This window comes from Trachurus japonicus, chromosome 16 (genome assembly GCF_045865225.1).
Source record: "Trachurus japonicus isolate A0001 chromosome 16, Traja_1.0".
Taxonomy (NCBI): Eukaryota; Metazoa; Chordata; class Actinopteri; order Carangiformes; family Carangidae; genus Trachurus; species Trachurus japonicus.
In genome coordinates, this window is record NC_140922.1 from 18,273,219 (window position 1) to 18,293,434 (window position 20,216).

The 20,216-nt window shown below is 42.0% G+C and overlaps 1 protein-coding gene across 2 annotated transcripts in view; it reads right to left on the minus strand.

Annotated features, from left to right (window-relative positions):
• Positions 1 to 442: 442 nt before the first annotated feature.
• ago3a (argonaute RISC catalytic component 3a) overlaps positions 443 to 20,216 on the minus strand; it is a 32,019-nt gene continuing 12,245 nt past the window's right edge. Inside the window, exons 2-19 of one of the 2 annotated variants that reach the window (XM_085802350.1) lie at positions 18,489 to 18,660; positions 18,110 to 18,230; positions 17,715 to 17,923; positions 16,818 to 16,954; positions 12,280 to 12,414; positions 12,022 to 12,109; positions 11,448 to 11,595; positions 11,070 to 11,189; positions 8,387 to 8,530; positions 7,316 to 7,449; positions 6,503 to 6,687; positions 5,930 to 6,089; positions 5,618 to 5,708; positions 5,273 to 5,467; positions 4,954 to 5,088; positions 4,251 to 4,352; positions 3,525 to 3,724; positions 443 to 3,410 (exon numbers count right to left, since the gene is read on the minus strand). In XM_085802350.1, the coding sequence (XP_085658476.1) occupies positions 3,302 to 3,410; positions 3,525 to 3,724; positions 4,251 to 4,352; positions 4,954 to 5,088; positions 5,273 to 5,467; positions 5,618 to 5,708; positions 5,930 to 6,089; positions 6,503 to 6,687; positions 7,316 to 7,449; positions 8,387 to 8,530; positions 11,070 to 11,189; positions 11,448 to 11,595; positions 12,022 to 12,109; positions 12,280 to 12,414; positions 16,818 to 16,954; positions 17,715 to 17,923; positions 18,110 to 18,230; positions 18,489 to 18,660 (2,585 nt within the window). In that variant the 3' untranslated portion in view covers positions 443 to 3,301. The remainder of the gene's footprint in view (positions 3,411 to 3,524; positions 3,725 to 4,250; positions 4,353 to 4,953; positions 5,089 to 5,272; positions 5,468 to 5,617; positions 5,709 to 5,929; positions 6,090 to 6,502; positions 6,688 to 7,315; positions 7,450 to 8,386; positions 8,531 to 11,069; positions 11,190 to 11,447; positions 11,596 to 12,021; positions 12,110 to 12,279; positions 12,415 to 16,817; positions 16,955 to 17,714; positions 17,924 to 18,109; positions 18,231 to 18,488; positions 18,661 to 20,216) is intronic. The other variant, XM_085802351.1, reaches the window with a different exon arrangement.

Here is a 20,216-nt window from a genome sequence, read left to right on the forward strand (position 1 = left end):
CTCCAAAAACAACACGCCCCATTCCTTTTTCACTCTCCCTCTTGATAAGGAGCAGACGTCAGCCCGAGCTGAAGTAAGACACCTCGATACATCAACTGGCTCTACTTCTATTCTCCCGTTTGTGATCACAATAAGGATGTAATGTCTCAATACAAAAACCTTTCAGAGTACAGTATGTTCATGTTTTCCCTCTTGAGATTCTCTCTTCTACGACAAACCCTTGACTGTACGAACTTCGGAGAAAAAAAAACTAAACCAAAAAGGAGAAATAAGCGTTCAACATCTTGCAGCTTTTTTTTCCAAACATCAAAGCAAGAGGCGTTTAAAGTCCACATCCCTATCAATAACAGTATGACAGTCCAAACACACATCACTAGTTTTAACAACCCCACCACTGTTCACACATACACTATACGTTATACAGTGACACAAGAACAAGTCAACAGTCTATTGCAATAATAAAACTTTGTTATTATAACTTTTTAACCATTACTTATGATACATTTATTACTAAGATTAATAATTAGACTACATTTTTTTCTGTTAGCAAAAATAAGTGGTGTGCATTACATAATTCAAAATGTACAAATATACTTTCGATCTGGCTTTTTAAAAAGGCTTTCAGACACTAGTGATATCATGAAGGCTCAAACCCACTGGCTTCCACTGGAGGGCCGGCCTATGAGAGGCAGTCAAATGCAACAGCGGATGTAGGACCCTAAATTATACCTCACTGTCCATGGGAACATCTTGTCAATGTACCATTTACAGGCTCTCGACGCCGACCACAACCCCCCAGTGAAATCCTAAATCTCGAGCTCCCCCGCGCCAACCGTAGCAGTGGGACCGTGTCCTGTCCTTCAGTGAGTGAGGTTTACTGTTTACTACCCTAACCCACCTGCTCGTATACAGTCTCGTAAAGAGGTTCAGCTTCAGATTCTAATTCAGAATAAGTAGCACCACGCCTGTGTTCAGCCCCGAAACACATGCTTCTTTTAGTGCAGATAACTTTTAAAAACACCCCCCCGGACGAGCTTCAGGTCATCGGCAGCACGGAGGAGCCAAGTGGTGACTGTGATCCAGATACATGCTTCTTTTAAAATCAACAGTCAGCTGTACGTCCGCTGCCAGTGATGGTCACCGTCTTGACTCCTCTTGGCTCTGCTCTGAAGCCAGTCCCAGCTTTGGGCCGGTTACATGGACAGGAATTAGACCTAGTCCTGGACTTGGATGTCTACTGAAAGAAAAGAGTTTATTGAGAGAATTAGTTTATTATGAGGCTGACTCCGTGCCCATGAACCCGGCCCATTAGATACAAACACACTGTAGCAGCTGGATCCATATCTGGTGAGTATTAAGCAAAAGACAACTCGGCCTGCTTTGCTTTGAATGCTGTTCTGAAGCAAAGCCAACAGCTAACACTGCTGTATAGGCAAACATAATAAATATATTGATCTTCGGATGATTTGAATGAGATGTATAGAAAAGTCAGTAGACGGTTGTTGAGAAGAGTAAGAGGCATCAGGTGAAACGTTCTTGCTTCAAACTATCTTACTCTGTCCAATAGTTGGAATATGCTTTTTGATTCTTTGACCCACTGAAACAGGATCCTGTTAATAGATTATGCAGCTATCGACCACTTAACGCTTTAACTTCCACCAGGCACTTGAATACAACCTCTTTATGGCCTTTGGACTCCACTTTGCTGCTGTCAGGTGAAAAGCTTTGTTCTCCAAAATTCAAAAGGAATTAAGAAAATCAGCCTCATTAGCAAACTGATAATCAGGAATTCTGAAATTATGCCCATTGATGATAAAATATTCTCACACTACAGAGGCGCATAAAATCCTTCAAGTAAAAACATGAAAAAAAAAAAAAAAAAAAAATCACCAAAACTGCAGTTGCACCGTTGCTGCCCAATAGGAAGGGCTAACTCATAAAACATGCTGATCAATCATCTCACAAGAGGAGGAACACATGAAAGTGCTTCGCAAGTGGCAAACTATTCTCCAACCGAGGACCCTCACTTCCAAATGAAATGTGTAACTGTTGGGTTGTACAAGTCCCCTAAAATCCTCTTCCCTTCGTTCAACTGATTATTGCACTAGAGGAAACCATCGACGTGATCTCTGTTTAACCACCATCTCAAACTCAAGAGAGGGAAATGTGAGATAAAGCACTGAGGGAAATGAATGCATGACGAGGACTAAGATTAAAAACACAAGATTACATGTTTAAATGATTAAAAAAAAAAAAAAAAAGTTAGTCATAAAATATTTCACATAATGTAGAAGAGAAAAATGACAACCAGAATCAAATAACAGTGTTATACTTTAAATAAACTCATAGATGGCTGCAATTGAGCAATTGATATATCAGCCAATATAAACTGCCCCCTCTTAAAATGTGACAGCTGACTGCTAAAGATAAATCAAAACTGATCTGAAACCTTACAAGACAACAACATCAACTTGTTGTGACTTTAAGGGGGCATTTATACCTCGTTGCCAACAGGTGGCAGTGTGCTCAAAGGAACATGTTGCTCCATACATGTAACTGGTGATTTCATACACTAGTGAAAAGTGATAGAACAGAGGCAACAAGAGGAAAGAAGAAGAAAGGAGAAAAATAAAAGTGGCAATTCAGAGGACCTCTGGTCCAATGAAACAACTATATTCCAAAAGAAATCAAACACCACTGACTGACTCCAGAGTCTGACCGTTCCCTCTCTGCTCCCTCCTTTTTAAAACACCAGGGAGAATCGACGACAAACTACAGTAAAACCGACAGAATGTAAAAGTGCTGCTGCTCAAACTGACTTGAGGTACTGTAGATGGCAAAGGAGCAGATTAGTGGATCATAAACAACGACTGTGCCAAAGGAGAGGAAAAGTAAAAACAAACAAGAAAAACACCCACTAGGCCACGAGTAAAGGAGACAAACAGGAGAAAACAGATAGGAGGGGCGATGACTAGGGGGCCTGATGAGGGTGAAAATAAACTAGTTGGCTGGTTTAATATTGCATAATAGTGCTGAGTTTCTCTCTTGTTTGTTTTTAAAGCAGCGTTTGCATCCTCAGTCCAGTGTGGGGGTGCCTCCTCCCCTCCCTCCTCCCTGCTTTCCTCTGCACAGTGTCAGGTCCGGATTGACTAGGCGTGTGGGGGGGCGGGACTTGCACCTATGAGGACTCCTTGACTGGCAAGCCAGGCGTGCATGGATGCATCGGTGTGTGTTTTTGTGTGTGTGTGTGTGTGTACGTTGTGTGTTAAGGGTGGCAATGATTGGGGAGGGTTGGTGTAGCTCAGGCGAAGTACATGGTCCTCAGGGTGTCGTGGTGAATCTGAACAGCCTTGGCCAGCGCCTGTGGGTCCCGACCGTTACTCTGACCAGACACATGGCTGCCCTCGGCGCTGAAAGACACACAACACACACAAACACGCACACATAAAAGTTCAGGACCTTTTCAGCCACAGTTTCAAAGAAGACACCGGTGTTCGCTCTTGCTCGCATTCTGCTCTCCTCACCTGTCATGTTCTTTGTCCACCAGATGGTAGCGGGCGCGGAAAGCCACCAGGTGGGCGTAGTAGGCTGGCGCGGGGATGGAGACTGAGCGGGTACAGCGCACGTACGTGTGGCACAACTGGTAGGTGAGCAGCTGGAACTCATCAGCGGTAAAACAATTGTCGTCCCACAGTACATGGTAGTGGGAGGGCCGACTGGTGCCCTGGGAGAAAAAACAATTAAATCACACAATTATATTATTATGAGAATCAGATTCAAGATTCAGTGCTTCATTTCCTTTTTAATATAACTGATAGGAATCTACTTTGTTGAGCTCATACAAAAACAAAAAAATAAACACAGACCCTTTAATATCACACAACCACTCTGAGATAAGTCACATTACATAACAAGACGACAATAATTCAATATCTAATATTCTTAATAATACATAATGATATTATTATTTTTAAATAATTTTCATTTAAAAACGCAAGTTTAAAAAATAACTATTATATGACTATTTTCTATAGCTTTATTTTGTAAATTTCTGTAAATGAGTGTGGATTATGGTTTGGATGCAGACTGTTTTGTGCAGTGGCTCCTTGATATGTGCTGGAGTCTCACTGAATTCTGTTCTCTGTCCATGTGAAACAATGCATTGCTTTTAGCGGAGCAGAGTGTGAAGAAACACTGATGTAGTAGTGGGTAGCGGGCTGAGAAGAGAGAGGACAAGAAGTTGGTCTGACCTGTATTCCAGCGTGACTGCAGAGGTAAAAGTCAAATTCGTAGGGATGTGTGATGTCCGTATCCACGGTAGTACCAGCAGGAATGTTTCCACTACGTCCAACCTGACAAAAAGGCAAAGTGAAGGTCAGTCCCTACTGATGCCCTTTGACTGTGTTTTTTTCTGTTGTTTCATCAAAACAGAAAACAACTAGAACAGAAACTGTAAGATGCAGGTAGAGGACAACAGAAAATAACACTTTTAAAGCATCAAACGAGATCAGGGGGTAAAAATTCTAATTGTTGAAAAAACGACTAATTGATGGAGCGTCCCAGGCAAAGGTTTACCAAGTGCTCCCAACCAACCAATTAAAAGCTTAATGGCCCAGAGAGCATAATGCTCTCTATGAGAAGTGTGTGCACTGAAAATAAGGTTGTTACTAGCCGAGTCTTACTCCAGGGGCCTTGAGTGCCACTCCAGAGCTCTCCGTTAGCACTGGGCCCTAATTCTTTAATCGAATGTAATTACAGGGGTTAGGAGGGTGAATAGTTCAATTGACAACACAAGGTAATTAAGGAGGCCCATTTCAAGTACTTAATGTGCTGCCATGGAGCATAATAAAGAATATGTACTAAAACATAACACACTGTAATGACTTTTATGTGTGCCATTGCTGTGTCATAGCGTGTGTGAAGTGTGTATTTGTGTGTGTGGCAGGGACTCACTCTTTCGTTGCGGTCAGCACAGAAGAGGCGTGTATGGTGGCGTTTTTGCACAACAATGTAGGTGATGCCTGGCTGGTACTCCTTCTCCAGGCTGATACAGGCCTCACGAATGGCCAGCAGCTCATAATACAGCACCTGAGGGAGCCGAAAAAGATTTACAACCTGGCACACACCTACAGTACATCACAGCTACGGAGCCAAAGACATTAACCAAACAGTTTGACTCACAGACGGAGTAAAGAAAATTCTGCCTCCAGCTTCCTCCTTTGGACTCCGACTCGTCATTTTTGTGACAGAAATGAATAAAGTGAGAGCTGACCTGTCTGAACTGGCCTTCTGAAACTCCATCCCTGTAGAAAATGATCCTGGTGGGTTTGTAGCGGGTTGACTTGTAGAATTGGATGAGCAGCTCCCGCACCATGGAGGCAAGGTCTTGGATGACCTCCTGCCTGGGCCTCTGGACCCGCACAGTGGCACAGTACCTGCTGGGGTGGGCGTCCATACTGCCTACCACCTGGAAGACGGACACAGAGGAGAGGATCACATGTAGCGTGAGTGAGGGGTGGCAGTGACAGATGGAGGAGTGTGGGAGGGAGTTAGAGAGATGAGAATTCAGATACAGATGCCAAACAGGTGAGAGTGTCAGGTGGAAAAAAACACTCACTGCTGCAATTGAAGGCTTCTTCCCATCTCCTGCAGGTGGATGTGTGACATCTGCTCCCAAGAAGATAACTGGCTGCTGAAACACTGAGGGTCTGTTGATTGAGAGACATAACAAAGACATTTAATTTTCTGACTAAATAAACTGTCTTCTTAAACAGAAGCGTGTGTTACTACAGCAATTCCTCTGTACGTAACATATCTATATACGATCAAAAAATGTAATTTCTTCAAACAATTTAAGCCGTTAAAAGCCATTCAATCAAATATAATGAGTGCATTTCCTTTCATGAGAGAGAGGGAGAGCATAACTGACCGTTGATGAGGCACCAGGATGTTGTTGATGCCTCCCAGCTTCACGTTGATCTTGAGGCAGAGGTTGGAGAGAGTCTGAGGTGACGTCTTCACCACGTTCTTTACCTGAACACACTGGGTGGCCATGCCCAAGAGGGTGTCCCCCACACGCTTTACCTCCGCTATGGGAATAAGAAATAAAAAACATATTTAGGAAAACAGTGGATTATTCAGCTCATGCTCACTTATCTAATGCTGATATTTTCAGGTAACAAGTGTGAAAGAATTTCTCACATTGTTAAGTTTAAAAGATACAGGAGAGCAGCCATACAGTACATGCAAATACTCTGAAACACAGATTTGAAATTTTCTGTCTCACAGTCTGAGAAAAAATAAATAAAACATTGAAAACATAATAAAAAGGAAAGAATATTCACTTCTAGAGAGTGCAGCACACTCACTAACAATACATTTGGTGGGACAAGGTGTAGGGAATAATGCACCAGCACTACCCCCAGAATAGTTTCCACAGTGTTGACCACAAGCATCTCTCTGGACCCCAAACGTAATATTTATTTTTAAGGCATTTTCTAACCATAGACAGGAGTCTTTCCAGGCAGGATGACGATGATGAGCTGTAGTCCGGCGTAGGTGTTCTTCAGGTGTCTGAACATGGGTTCCACGCTGTCCGCTCCCTGGGCGTATTTACAGAAACATGGCTGGCCCTGGATGGGCATCCCAGCATCCTTAGAGATCTTCCGCAGCTGGTCAGTGAAACCCCTACAACAGGAAGGAGAGGGTACATAGTCAGGAGAATGATGCTGGAAAGGTTTAGTAAACATCTTTTTTAAATGAATCAATTGACAAAGATTTTTCATCAAAAAATGTTGAAAAACTCATGTAGAAAGTTGGAAATAATGTTGTTTAGTGTTAACCTTGTTGGCATTATGTCACATAACACCTGGAGTTTAGAAATCTTGCTTGAGTTTTTGAAGTTCCAACCTGAGTTGTAACAGGTTTACATTTAGGTTAAAATGTCTTTTTCTTTGTGACTCATACACAATGTTTTTTTTTAAATTAATATCTGACCTCTAGTATTAACTAGTAATGATATAAAATAAAATGGCATCAAGGCTGTAGAAACATAATCTGAAGATATGCTACCTTTTTTCAAGTTATTATCAGTTCAAACCAGAATACAAAGTTATGGAGACAGAAAACACAAATAATCATCTCTACCATTTCTGCACTGAGAAAGGCAAAACTAGCCAGTGGTTTGAGTAATATAATGAATGTCTTTTAAAGTATCACTGATACACTAGTCACTGTATGCGCAGTGGTAACACAGCCTCTGAGAGGACTGTTTGAAGTGTTACGGGGGGGAAAGACCATTAGTTAATGATCATACTTGAGGATTTCTTCCCGACACTGCCTCTGTGTGGCGAAGCAGGCGATGGCCCACATCTTGATCTCCACCCCGGTGTGGAACTGCTTCCCTCTCATGTCCCACACCCCATGGCTGGGCGTGGCTACAGTGCGGTTCTGAAACAACATCGCAATCTCACCACATGTACTCATGATCATGTGTTCATCCACATTCGTACTGTTCGTTCGCACGGACTCACACTTGAGTAGGCACAAACAGTGTGCATACACTCACATACATGTACGTACTTTTATTTTCTAAAAAAAAAAACACCGCAATCACACACACACACACACTCTTCACACACTCTTCACACACACCAAGGCTTATTAAGACAGTTTTTTTTTTGTAAAAAAAAAAAAAAAAAAGACAAACAAACAAAACACACACACACACACACAATTTCTCTTTGAAATTCTAAGAAATGTGCATTTGCACAAAGGCATGTTCTCACCAGAGAGACATTTAACTTTCTAGACAAATAACAAAATATCACCAAATGGTTTTGATGTGAACCTTGGATGATACAAAGCTTGGGTGATGCACCATGTGTTGGGACTGTGGTGGATGTGTGTATGATGATCAGTGCAATGTACATAATGGCATAACAGTTCTCTGTAATACACATATGAAATGTACAATAATAAAAGGTGTGTCTCAGAGATGTTTAACGGACGGATGTTAATAAACTCTGTGATTCAGTCTCAATAAGCTGCTTCTTATGGACATTTCTTAAATCCACCTCTTATTAAGTTCAATGAGATTAGACAAAGTCTGTCTAATGCTATTGTATCTAATCACAATTTAGGTATTAGTCCCATTTCAAGGCCAATTAAGGAATTGTTGTTCTTTGCATTTTATTTTAAAGGTGGAATTAAAGTTTGCAAAATTGAGACTCAACCACAAAAAAACAAGCCAACAAAACTGACACCATGAAGTTCAAACAGAAGCCAGTGAGTTAGTTCCCCCTTACAGACAGTGGAGTAGAGGCTGAGGAAGGGGAGAGCGTGTCAGACAAACAGAGAGAATGGGCGTGATTTAAAGGAAGGGTACCATAAAGTGCTCTGTGCTCACCCTGCCGCCGTACTGCAGCATGGGGGCGGGTAGCACTCGCCCCGTCACGTGGGCCATCTCGTCGCGCACTTTGAACTGGAATTCCTGCACAAACGGGTCCGCCTCGTAGTTGGCACTACGCACCTGCAAGGGAGCACAAAGGGGAGAATGGACACAACATCAGGCTTAGATTGTTGGCGTAAAGATCATTGCAGGGCTGAAAGAGTTACCTGATCAGTCAGAGCAGCTTGTTTTAGTTACAGGAAGTGTTTGACATGGGGGAAAAAAAGCGTATTTGCTTTCTTGGCAACAATTTAATGGGAAGACTCTCATTATATGTGTCCGTTAGTATCAGGTTACAGCCAGCAGCTGCTTAGCTTAAAGACTGAAAATAGTAACAATCATCTCTAAGGCTCACTAATTAAATGCTGAATCTTATTTGACTATTCCATAGAAAAAACATTATGTAAAAACATGGCCGTTTAGTCTTTATGCTAAACCTAAGATAAGCAGATTCTGTCTGTAACATTAAACTGTACTTAAAGAACATACTGTAAGAAAGCTAGTTGAGCCGTATTTGCGCGGAAGAAAATGTTCCTTTGAGTACACCAGCTAGATTGAGCTGTTGTAGAAAACAGCTTCTAAGATGTTGAAGAGTACTGTAGGGCAAAACTTTGTAACACAGCCCTAATTTATAGACCCAGGCCAAAAGTGCAGCAGCAGTTCAGTGAGCATTGTATTAAAAAATATGATCACTTCACTGCTTGCTGCTGTGCCAAGTGCTTATGCTATCATGTTTTTTCAGCCTATGCTTGTTATCCTAATGAGTCACTGTTCTTCTCTACTCTCTCTGGTGTATGCATGGGTTTTTGTTTTGTATTACTATTTTTTCCCTTTTAATCCAGCTTCTCTTTTGCAGCCACCATGTGCATTGTACTCATGATTGTCTAGTATGTTGGTGGGCAGAGAAAATGAAATGACAAATTGGTGACATGACACAGAATGTTAGGTGCCAGCCCCGTAATGCAACACGACTGTAAGCACAGGGTAGATGATCAGCCCAGCTGGCTAGATATCCAAATGCATTACAGAATTCATTATGTAGTTCTGACAGACACTGCTTATCTGCTGGTTTTATCCTTTGCTGCCTTTCAGCCTGTGCTGTTCCACCCACACTGCCCTGTCACTTTTAAGCAACACTGTTTCTAAATGAAAACACCACCGCAGTGATGTCGACAACAATTTCCTGTGAGCAAGTCCAGTCATTTTCCCCCTGAGTGAAGAAACAGGGAGACGTGGTGATACGGTAATACAGTAACAGGTACCAAATGTGCGTTGCTAATGTGATGGTGGTCAGAGGCAGCCAGTGCACAGTCTGACATAAACAATACGCTGCCAACACTGCAGCAGACTTACACACATTGAAGTCGTTACCACTCGTGCGTTTTGTTGACCCAAAGTAGACCTGCCTTGTAATTGTTAAATGCGATGGCCAAGCATGCACACATGCCTCTGTTAATTATATAAAATGAATATCTGGATGAAGTGATTACGAAACAAGCAATTTGATATCATGATGAGCAGCATGGCAACAAGCTGTTGACAGACCTAGCAACACAGGCATTTAATAAAGCTGTGGTGGTGTGCTGCTCTAACATCAATGGCAGCTTGTTAAAGTGTATTATATAGTTGCTCTGATTTCATTATATCGTACATCCATATACAGTGACTTTCTTGCTCAGATTTTAGTCTCCGTAGTAGCATAAATGCCCTTCCCTCGGACTAGCAAACAATAACCCTTAACAATGGTTTTAAATTGTGTCCTTCATAATATAAACTTTATCTAAACCCACAGTATAAAATGATACTCTGCCAGATAAACTCATTTAAATTGAAAAATCTGATTAGAATGGTAATTGTGTTTTGTTTTCTGCAGCTCTCTACACTTTCACATCTATTTAAAAAGACCATTTATAATCATAATACAATTATTATATCTATTGAATTTTCAAGAGCATTTAATTAAAAGCAAACAAATATCACAAAATTTAGTACGTTGATGCTAGGGAATATTTGGTAACTTATTAGCATAGGAGACAAGCAATTCATCAGCAAATACCACGGCCATTTTTTTTTCACGGGTCCTTAAATTCCAATTTATTTCCAAATAATTGCCTTAGAAGTAAGAAAAAGAAGAAGAAGAAGAACTGTGTAATCTGGTGATAATTACAGGTAAAAAAAAATATAGTGATCAGTGAGTATACTTCCAGTCATCTAGAAAAACTAATCTAACATAACCTTGAGCCTTTTATTCAGAGGACAGCAGGTGAGCTAAACATTAAAAGTCTGAGATGTGTCCACAGATAGAATCTCGGCATGAATGAAGATTGTGCCAACTGACATAGGGCTCTAGGTGAGTGCACCCTGAGTGAACTTCTCACACTCACATTCACACCTACGGACAATTTAGAATTTCATATCAACCTACTGTCATGTCTTTGGACTGAGGGAGGAAGCTATATTCTTTGTGTCTACTTTTTACGATAAGAATCAATTATAAGTAAGTAATATAAGTTTAAAGTAAGGAGTCATCTATATCACCAAATGCCATTTGAGTCTTTAAATATGGGTCTGTGAGAGTGACAGAAGAGACCTTGATTCAGCAGGTGTCTCTACAACTCACCAGCCTGCTGATCTCCTCTTGTCTGTCAGGTGCAGAGCGAGCTGTGGCTTTGATCATAGTCGAGGTCTGATTATCTGTCAGCTTCTTGATGCATCGTTGACCAGCTACAATGTTACACACCTGCACGGAAACAAAGGCAAAAGTTTGAACAATGCTTTGGGACATGCATCTTTAATCATTTCAATTGCTATTTAGCCAGCAAAAGATTTCTCCTGGAAAAAAAAGGGCCTTTTCTTCAGCTGCTAAATATTTATACAGTTGATACACAGACACACCTGGGAGCTGCCTCCTGGCACTACACATTTCATTGTGTTTGGAGTTATGTTTAATATTAGACCTCATAACCAAGAAAAATGACTGAAGAATGTTTTCTCTCACCTCCAGGGGCAGGTAGGTGTGTTTTTGCTCCTGGCCCACCTGTAGACAGGGCAAATGTGGGTACTTAAGCTGGAGGTTGTACTTCTCCCTGAAGTACTGGGCTACGGTACGCTCTACAGTCTGGCCGTTTTCCAACTGTAGAGGGAACCTACAGAGAGAAAAAGCATTTGATGTCAATACTAAGCTTTGTAACCATTTACCTTAAAAGCTTAGTCAGTAAATATCATTAAATATCTTTACACTACACACAGCTGCATGGTTTATTATCATAGGTAATATCTATTATCATATGTATCGACTTCTTCTGATGTCTGTATTGTGACGTAAAAGGAATACACTGGTATTCTCCTCTGGACGATAAACACTGAAGATCAGCAGTTACGCAGCTACTTCAATAATCAATGACTCATCTTGAGCGCATGGTTGTCGGATGAGTCAGCCATTATCTGGCTTGTTTGGTGGTGGTGGACTGGTGATCACATCCTCTGTGGTCTGTGCCTCCCCGCCCCCGACCTATCCACACACTCCACCCAGAGTCTCCTTTTCCCCTCTCCCACCCAGAGCGCTGACTCACGTTTGATGGCTGGCAGGCCGGCGGGTCACGTTGCAGACGCGGTACTTCCTCCGCATGGTTCCACAGTGCGTCACCTCCACCTTCAAACCTGGTGAATAACGCAAAGTGTTGTAGTGGCGCTAAAGAGTGTGTCTCTCTGTGGCTGGATGCGACATGTGCTTTTCCCCGTTCAAACTGTCTCCCTCATTACACATGGTGATGTTTAACTCCGTCTTGCATACTGGCACACTTACTTGACATCCCCACCCTTTGGCTCACCTTTGATTTCTTTGGTGAATTTGACCCGGTGTGAGTCTGTGAGAGGGCGAGGCTGCTCATCTATGTTGTGGATGTCCAGCACTTCACACATGAACTGGATGACAGGCTGGGCCTTATAGAAAGCGGTGGCAGACACTGCAAGATAAAGGAAGGATGAGAGTCATTTAACACACACATACACAAAACAACAACAACTCGATTCTGTAATGAAACAACACTACACCACTAGCTGCACTTGCATCTAAATATTCTAATCGCATTAAATAAGTTAGTGGGCACATTGTTTAGCGTTTAACAAGATTCAGACCGTGAGTGAAAAATCAAACGTGGTTCCGGCACTTCCATTGAACCAACAGCTATGTCACTTCAGTCGTACAGCAAGAAAAACAAGCAGACACAGGTGTGGAGGGTGACGAGCGACAACAAAAGTTGTGAAGTTGGATGCAAAAATGAGAACGCAAAAAAAAAGATGAGTCATTTCATAATGCTTCAATTTGAGCGACATTAGCTTGTAAGTAGAAGTGGCATGTGTACAAATCAAACTGCTCTTAGGCAGTTATAAGCAAGCACTTGATGAATGAATGGGACATAAGGTGCTAATATATCTGTGGCATGTCATTTACTTTACACTATGACTGAGCACAAATTTAGCTAAGCCTTGGCACCACGCAGTATCACTGATGTTACAAAGTAATGGCAGAGTGCGTTTTAAAAGGAGAAGCTTCTATGGATTCAGGGAGCCCAGACTTTGTTCTCACATTGTTATCTTCTGATGTGTATGGAAGATCCAAATAAAAGAACAGGTTGCTGTCAAAATTGAGAGACGACTGATGCAAGGAACTTTGAGCCTGAGAGACCATCTGTTCTGTGCGTTAATGAAACTGTACTTGGTTGTGTGCAATAAGGACATTCAGGACATCGCCTCCAATATTTAGCAACTATGGCTCCCTATAATGTCTGCGACTTTACAGGGAAAAATGAAGTATCCCATGACAAAACAGGAAAAGCTAATCACAGGAATAATGCCAAAGCAACTTGGGAGGAAGAAGCCTGGGCGAGGAAGAGTTGTTGAGCCCTGGGAATGGCTCTAGGCAGCAAGTCTTCCTCTCTCACACATTCTAGGACCATGGTCTGTTTGGTCCAAACTACAAAGTCACTGAAATGGATATTGCGCACAAAATCTGCAGCTGGATTCGCTAATAATACGAGTGGTTCCTGTTCAGCTGCACATTTGTGTCAAAGCACAGCTGTGGGTCTCTGTAACATCTGGTCAGGCCCTCACTGTTTTTTATATGGGCACTTAATCTCTACTGTTCCCCTCCCACCACATAAATAGCTCACAATCTCATCAGGTTGATGCAAAACGATGTAAGCAGTCTGGGTGAACAAGACTATAGAGTCCAGAAGGAGGACAGAGTCTGACCTCTACTCATACAGTAAATACTGTCTTATGAAGTTTTTAATGTTATTGTCAATAAGCTCTCTAGCTGGGAGTATTTGCCTGCTATTCTGCCCTCTGTGTGTGTGTTTATGTGTGTGTGTGTGTATGTGTGCGTGTGCCAGGCCGTGCCTTTTGATTGTTCCCTGGTAGTAAGCTCCAGGGTTTCACAGTGATCTCAAGTAAGCTTCTTTCTAAGTCCCTGAAACATCTCAAGACTTCTCTGTACGAACATGTGCTGGGAGGCCGGGGCCCTTTAGCTGTTTGTCATGAAGGGAAGTGGCACTGAGAGGTTTGTTTCAGTGTGTGATTCAGAAGCAGAGGCTTGTGTCACCGAGGTCCAGAACTGATGCGAATAGCTGCATTAGGTCGAAGGCCTCTTATCTCCCCCAGATCATTACAGTAACTACACAAGTCCTCTTCGCTTGAATCACTTCAAGTCCATCAAAATGCCCTTGTAGTGTTTTAAGAGGAAAATCTATAAGCCATACATTTGCATAAACGACAAATATGACTAGAATGAACTTGATAACACTCTAATCAGTTGATGTTTGAGCCTTTCAGTATTAGTCTGGCACTTGTCTTATGACTGTCTTTGAGCTGGCTGGCTGTTCTCTCTGAGCTGGCTGAAACTGATCTGACTCACAGTGCTGGCTTCACCTCTGCTGGACATGTCTTTCAACATACAGGGCTCTGGTGTACTTGCTGTCTCTTTCCCTACCATCCTGGCCAACAGCACAAACTTAAAAACTCCTTGAGAGCAGTCACTGTTAGTCATTGCTGAGGATTTCTTTTTATTTGTGTATGACTGCCTGACTTCTGCTGGCAAACCATTACTAACTGGAGAAGGCACCTGGATGTTCCTATATTGTACATGGACACCTGATGCTCTACAACCAGTACAGCTCTACTCATAGAAGATGTCACTACAACTACAAAAAAATTAAAAATACTTAACATTTTTCAGTGAGTTTAAAAACTACATAAGTCCATATGTTCAGACTGGCAGCTACTTGAAATGTTCACGCAACGAGCAATCCAACTACCAGACGCACTGTGACATAGGGATGGAATACAATGTAGCTATTATGAAGCTCCTATAAAGGCTTTTTCACATAACGTTTTTCTAGCCAGCCCACGATGCAAAATAAATGTAGCAGGAACAGTGACTGAACACAGAAAGTGCAATTCATGCAGTGCTAAATCTGTGGTCTATGGAGACTCTCCCACTGTCAGATGTAGGTAGGTTTCCTTTGTTCTGATACAAGATTTTTTTCCTCAATCAATGCAAAGACAGAAGCACAGAAGAAAAAGTGAAAATGTGACAGGTGAGACTGCAGAGCAAGGCATACGACGTCAGAGAGGTTTTTAATCTCAATGAGTCATTTTCCTGGTTAAATGAAGGTAATGTAAAATAAAAAGTTAATTCAAAAATGGTCATATAAAGATGAAGAGAGTGTGGTGTTGGCGGATATGTTTGGATTGGCTGCTGTGATGCAGGACACCCTTCTCTGACAATATGTTTGACGAAAGCGCTGCCAGCGCACATCTGTTCGTGATGCCTGACAAGAAGGTAGATGACTGCATCGTACACACAGACAGGAAGTGGCATCACTTCTAATTATCCTGCCCACGCACTGTGTTTTCACTCCTGTGTGCTGAAGTGTCTCTGAGTCAGTCATGAAAATGGAAAATACAAAAGGACTCGTTTCACTGTCATTACAATTACATGATATAGAGACCTTTGATCTCCATGAAAATGAGTGCTGGAGGCAGTGTTTGTTGTTTTCGCAGTACATGATGTCATGCCGAAGAGTCAGACAACAAACGCTTTGCAAACATTTGCCATTCTCGTACGCTGTTGCAGAGTAGACAGGAGCTTTGGGTGACCAATTGATTTCCAAGGATGAGAGGGCGGGAAAATGAGACAAAGTGAGTAGAGAGGGAAGCATTCAAACAGAAGGGCTCCCAGCACTCGAAGCAAAACAAAAGCTGTCTCAAGGAAATGCTCCACACATCTACCCTCCTGACCCCAGCAACACCCACAAGTCTAACTCATGCAGGCACAGCCACACACTCACATACACACAAGCTACACTCTGTCTCCACAGCAACCAGTCAGTTCCCATCCAGCCAAGAGCCCACCTTCCTCCAAGCACACACACAGACACACACAGACACACACAGACACAGCAGATACTTGGTCTCCAACAACCTCCTACAGTGTGCATATGGCACAAACCCATTCTCTCCCACCCTTTATGTAACATATTTTACACAAATAATAACAGATTGAAATCGTAGATAAGTATTCCAGGTCATCAAACTTCATCCGACATGGGGGCCAGTTACCAAACTCAACCCATTCAACTTGAATTCGATAAACTGATTCTCAGCCAGAAGAACTGACTCCGTTTCTGAATAATGAAATATGTTGGTGTATAAATATAAAACCTGTGTTGGCGGAGGAGAGGCTACAGCGTGGCCAAATAAAACTAAAGCAAGTTGAGTTTCAAGTTAGATTTGATGGAAAAAAAAGAGAAGCAAACATAATGTGTGTGCTGCTTCATCCAGTGTCCAACAGACTTGATTCAGTTCTACTGAAATAACTTCCTCATGAGCATGTACCACAGTCACATTAAATTAATGTTAAATAAAGCTATTAAATTTCCTCAAACATAACATCACTGAAAGTAAATTGCTCATGCGTGCACCTCTAAAAATAGCTTGTATCACGGAGGCTCCATGTCATTCTAATCTATCTGCTTAATTATTAAAATCTCATTTCCCCAGCTGTGACAGAGGAACAGAGAAAACAATTTCTGCGTGACTGTAAAGGAGACGACAGCTTTATTTCTATTTGCCTGAATCACAAAGAAAACCAGTGGTGTGTGAAACGAGTCGGAATATTTGAATATCCTTGAATATTTTGAAGCATGGACTGCTGTTATTGCTAAATATAGTTCTTATCACATTTCAGGCAGTAAGTGATATTTTATTTATCTTGTTAGAGCTGTGAGGCCATATTGAACCCCGAAGGGGCTGCTACAGTTACAGCTAAAAATCAAAACAGGGGCAAACAATGAAGTCTGATTCTTACCATCAATGTTGAGCATCATCTTCCACATGGCGGGCCGCACGGACTGATGGAAGCCAAACCAAACCTCCCTCCCACCGCCCAGGGGATGGTCATAGCCCTCTGGAGCTGAGAAGAAGGATCGACCCACAGGAGTGTACCTAGGAAAGACAGCAGGTTCAAAGGTTGTGAAATAAAAACACAAACAAAACGAGGAGAACATGAGGCACATAGGAAAGGGCATAGGTTAGTTGACACATCCTGAACTAAGAATCTGGGTTAATATGTGCCATATAGTCTTACTTTCAGCTGTTCTTCAATATGCTCTAAAAGTACTGAAATAAGAGGGTGGTGACACTGCCTGGATCCATCAACCTCTTATTACTCTGCCCCGGGGACACATTAATAACTGTACAGGGGCTACATTTTTCTCAGTGAACCCTGCATTGACAATGTGTCAAGGTGCCAATGTAATACCAGGCTCCATAGCAGAGCTAAATGAAAGGTGTCGATATAACCACTTTTTAATAATGCTTGGAAAAAGATTTTCATTAAAGCACCGGTGATATTACATTCAACTGTCCTCTTGCTGGGCCCGAGGAAAGTGATATCGAGTGGAAGATGGTATGAGGTCAAGTACGGCGCTTCGTGAGAGCCCATATAAGCTGTGTTTGATTTCCGCTGGGATCATAGCGCTGATACTTGTGCCACTATGACAAAACAAATATTTGCTATGAGTATCAGAGGGATCGCTTTTTTTTTACAAGGTTGTTTGATGTTTCATCCTTTGACTCAAGGTTTTGGCAAGCAGGTAAGGATAAATAGGAAGTTTCTTTGACACGGCAGGCTTTATCAATCTTTCTTTAAAATCACTGACAAAGAGAGAGCGAACCAACAACAACAAAAAAAACAGCAGCTCACTTCATTGAGGGAAGGTGTCGCAGAACTACATCCACTGCATGCACAGGGTTGGTGCTGATGGGCTTGTCCAGCTCCAGGGGCTCAGGCATGCTGCGGCCGGTCAGCACCTCGTGGAGCATGTGCCAGCTGACCAGAGACACAAATTTGATGGACACTTTGAAGGGACGGTCTTTCCCTCCCTCACCTGGTAGAGTGACATCCAGGTCCACCTGTGGAGGAGAGAGGAGGTGTCAGGTGGTGTTTATTAAAGTTTGATGTACTTGTGTATGTGGTAGAAGTGTACGTGTTCAGGTAGTGTAAATAGATACTACATGTGGTGTGCATGCATAGGTGGAGCTGAAGGGAAGCTGTATGTTTGTGTTGGCACTAATATTAGTCTATTTCTCCTAACTCACCCCAGTCGGTGCCACAGGCAGTGGGTTGGCTGTATACAGGCTCTTCTTTCCATCGTAGACCGGCCTGCGATCCCCAAAGATTGTCACCTTGAAGTGCTGCACCATGGAGTCAACCACCTCCCTGCACAACACACACAGACTCTCAGTTATACTGTACCTACATTTTGAAGACTTGACATTAGTTAAAATATCAAAATCATCATATTAAATCCAAATAATATCTTGTGCATTCATCAACCACTATTACATCTTTTTCAAGCCACTGGTACCTTGTGTGCTCACTCGCTGTAAACTGCTCTATGTTATATATAAGATAAATGCTTGTTTCACAGAATGGTTTAAAAAGTTTTAGAAACAGTAGCAAGAAGTTCCGTCTTACCTGTTGACTCGGCGCGGACACTTGTCAGGCTTGATATCCACCTCGTAGAGGTAGACATCCATCTTGGGGATCTCCACCTGGAAGCAGTTGGCCAGCAGCTTGATGGGTTTCCCCATGGTGCCATAGCCAGGCCGCCGAGGCATGGAGAAGAGGGACTGGGCCCCAACGGCTCCTGAGAGGAAGGATGAGAGGAAAACGTTAGTGTGGATCTGAGACAGGTTATTCAGAGTCAGGGTGTTTGCACACAGGGTCCACTTTGTGGAGTGGAGTTATACACTGCATGCCACATGAATTTTACTGCTAAAATGTATAGAATATCTCTGCCAGAAACAGATATGCTTATGTTTTGCGTTTGTGTAAAAGAGTACAAATCAAATATAAATACTGGTATAAATAAAATGGAAAACGAAATGGTGAACTCTTTACAACTTAACTAATGTTATACCAATTCTCTGACTAACTACCCTGTTAGTGGTTTGTTAGATAAGGTGTTTGACGGTGGAAATAAGCTGTAAAGTTCCATTATGTCAAGATGTACTGTAAAAGGGAAACACCCAGACTAAACACAATTGACTTTGACATTTTAAACATTACACGAAACAAACAAACACACCCACCACCACACTCTCAATTAATTAGCTGTCACACATTCGATTTGATGTGATCTGAGACTGAGAAAAGTACAGAGATGTCATAAAAGTATCAGGGGAATGCACAGTATCAAAATGAGCAATACACTGCCATGTTTAACAAAAAAAGAAAAGTCATCGCAAAGACTGTAAACACATCGACACGTGCATGAGCAACCATAAAGCAAACAACTGCACTTGGACCAACATGTAGCCTGAAAACACACGCGACTCTTGTGTGTTCACCATGTGTGAAGCATCTGAAACAGGAAGTGCAGGGTTTAATGAATGGAGAATTCTTGATGACTAAATATCTATTAATAATACCTGTTATACTGCATCTAGAAAGAAGCTATTCAATTTCACTGTGGTGGAAATAAACAATCTGTCGCTCTAAGATGAGTGATGTGAAGATGACTGAGAGATGATATTACACTCACATTTCAGATGCAACAACATCTAATACTTCCAAGACAATTTTCTTGCATCACTTTTCATGACAGGATATTTTGATTGAGGGCCAGAAGGCAAAAGTCGATGCATAATGATTCAGCTAGAAAAAAAAATAAATAAAAAAAAACATTGCCAACACTGTGTGTTGTTATTCTATGACTTACAAATACAATGTGACAATAATGACTGTTAATTGTGTGGTGGCACAGCAGAAAATGTGTCTGGCAAACTGTTTGTTAGTTACACAGTTCTCACACTTGTTCTAAAACGTGGCATCACTAGTTCACACACACACGCAGCCACGCACACAAACCAAAACCATGAGATATCTTAGACATGAGTCACTTTGATCCAGAAACAGTGAGTTCTGTTCAACCTAATGCGGCACGCTCATGTCAGTGCTATTTTTGGGTCTGCTGAGGCTTGCCCTCCACATCACACTTGAGAGAATAAATGGCTCTGCTGACGTGCCAATACAATGTCTGGATTAAACTCATGATGATGCTATCGTGCCTTTTTGTTTTTGTTATGCAACAGCGCATCTTTACACAAAAACTCAAAATGAGACACGTCTATTTTCCTTGGCAAGAGTTGCTTTCTTTATTCCTCCACATTCGCTTCCAGTCCCTGTGCCCTTTTGTTTTGT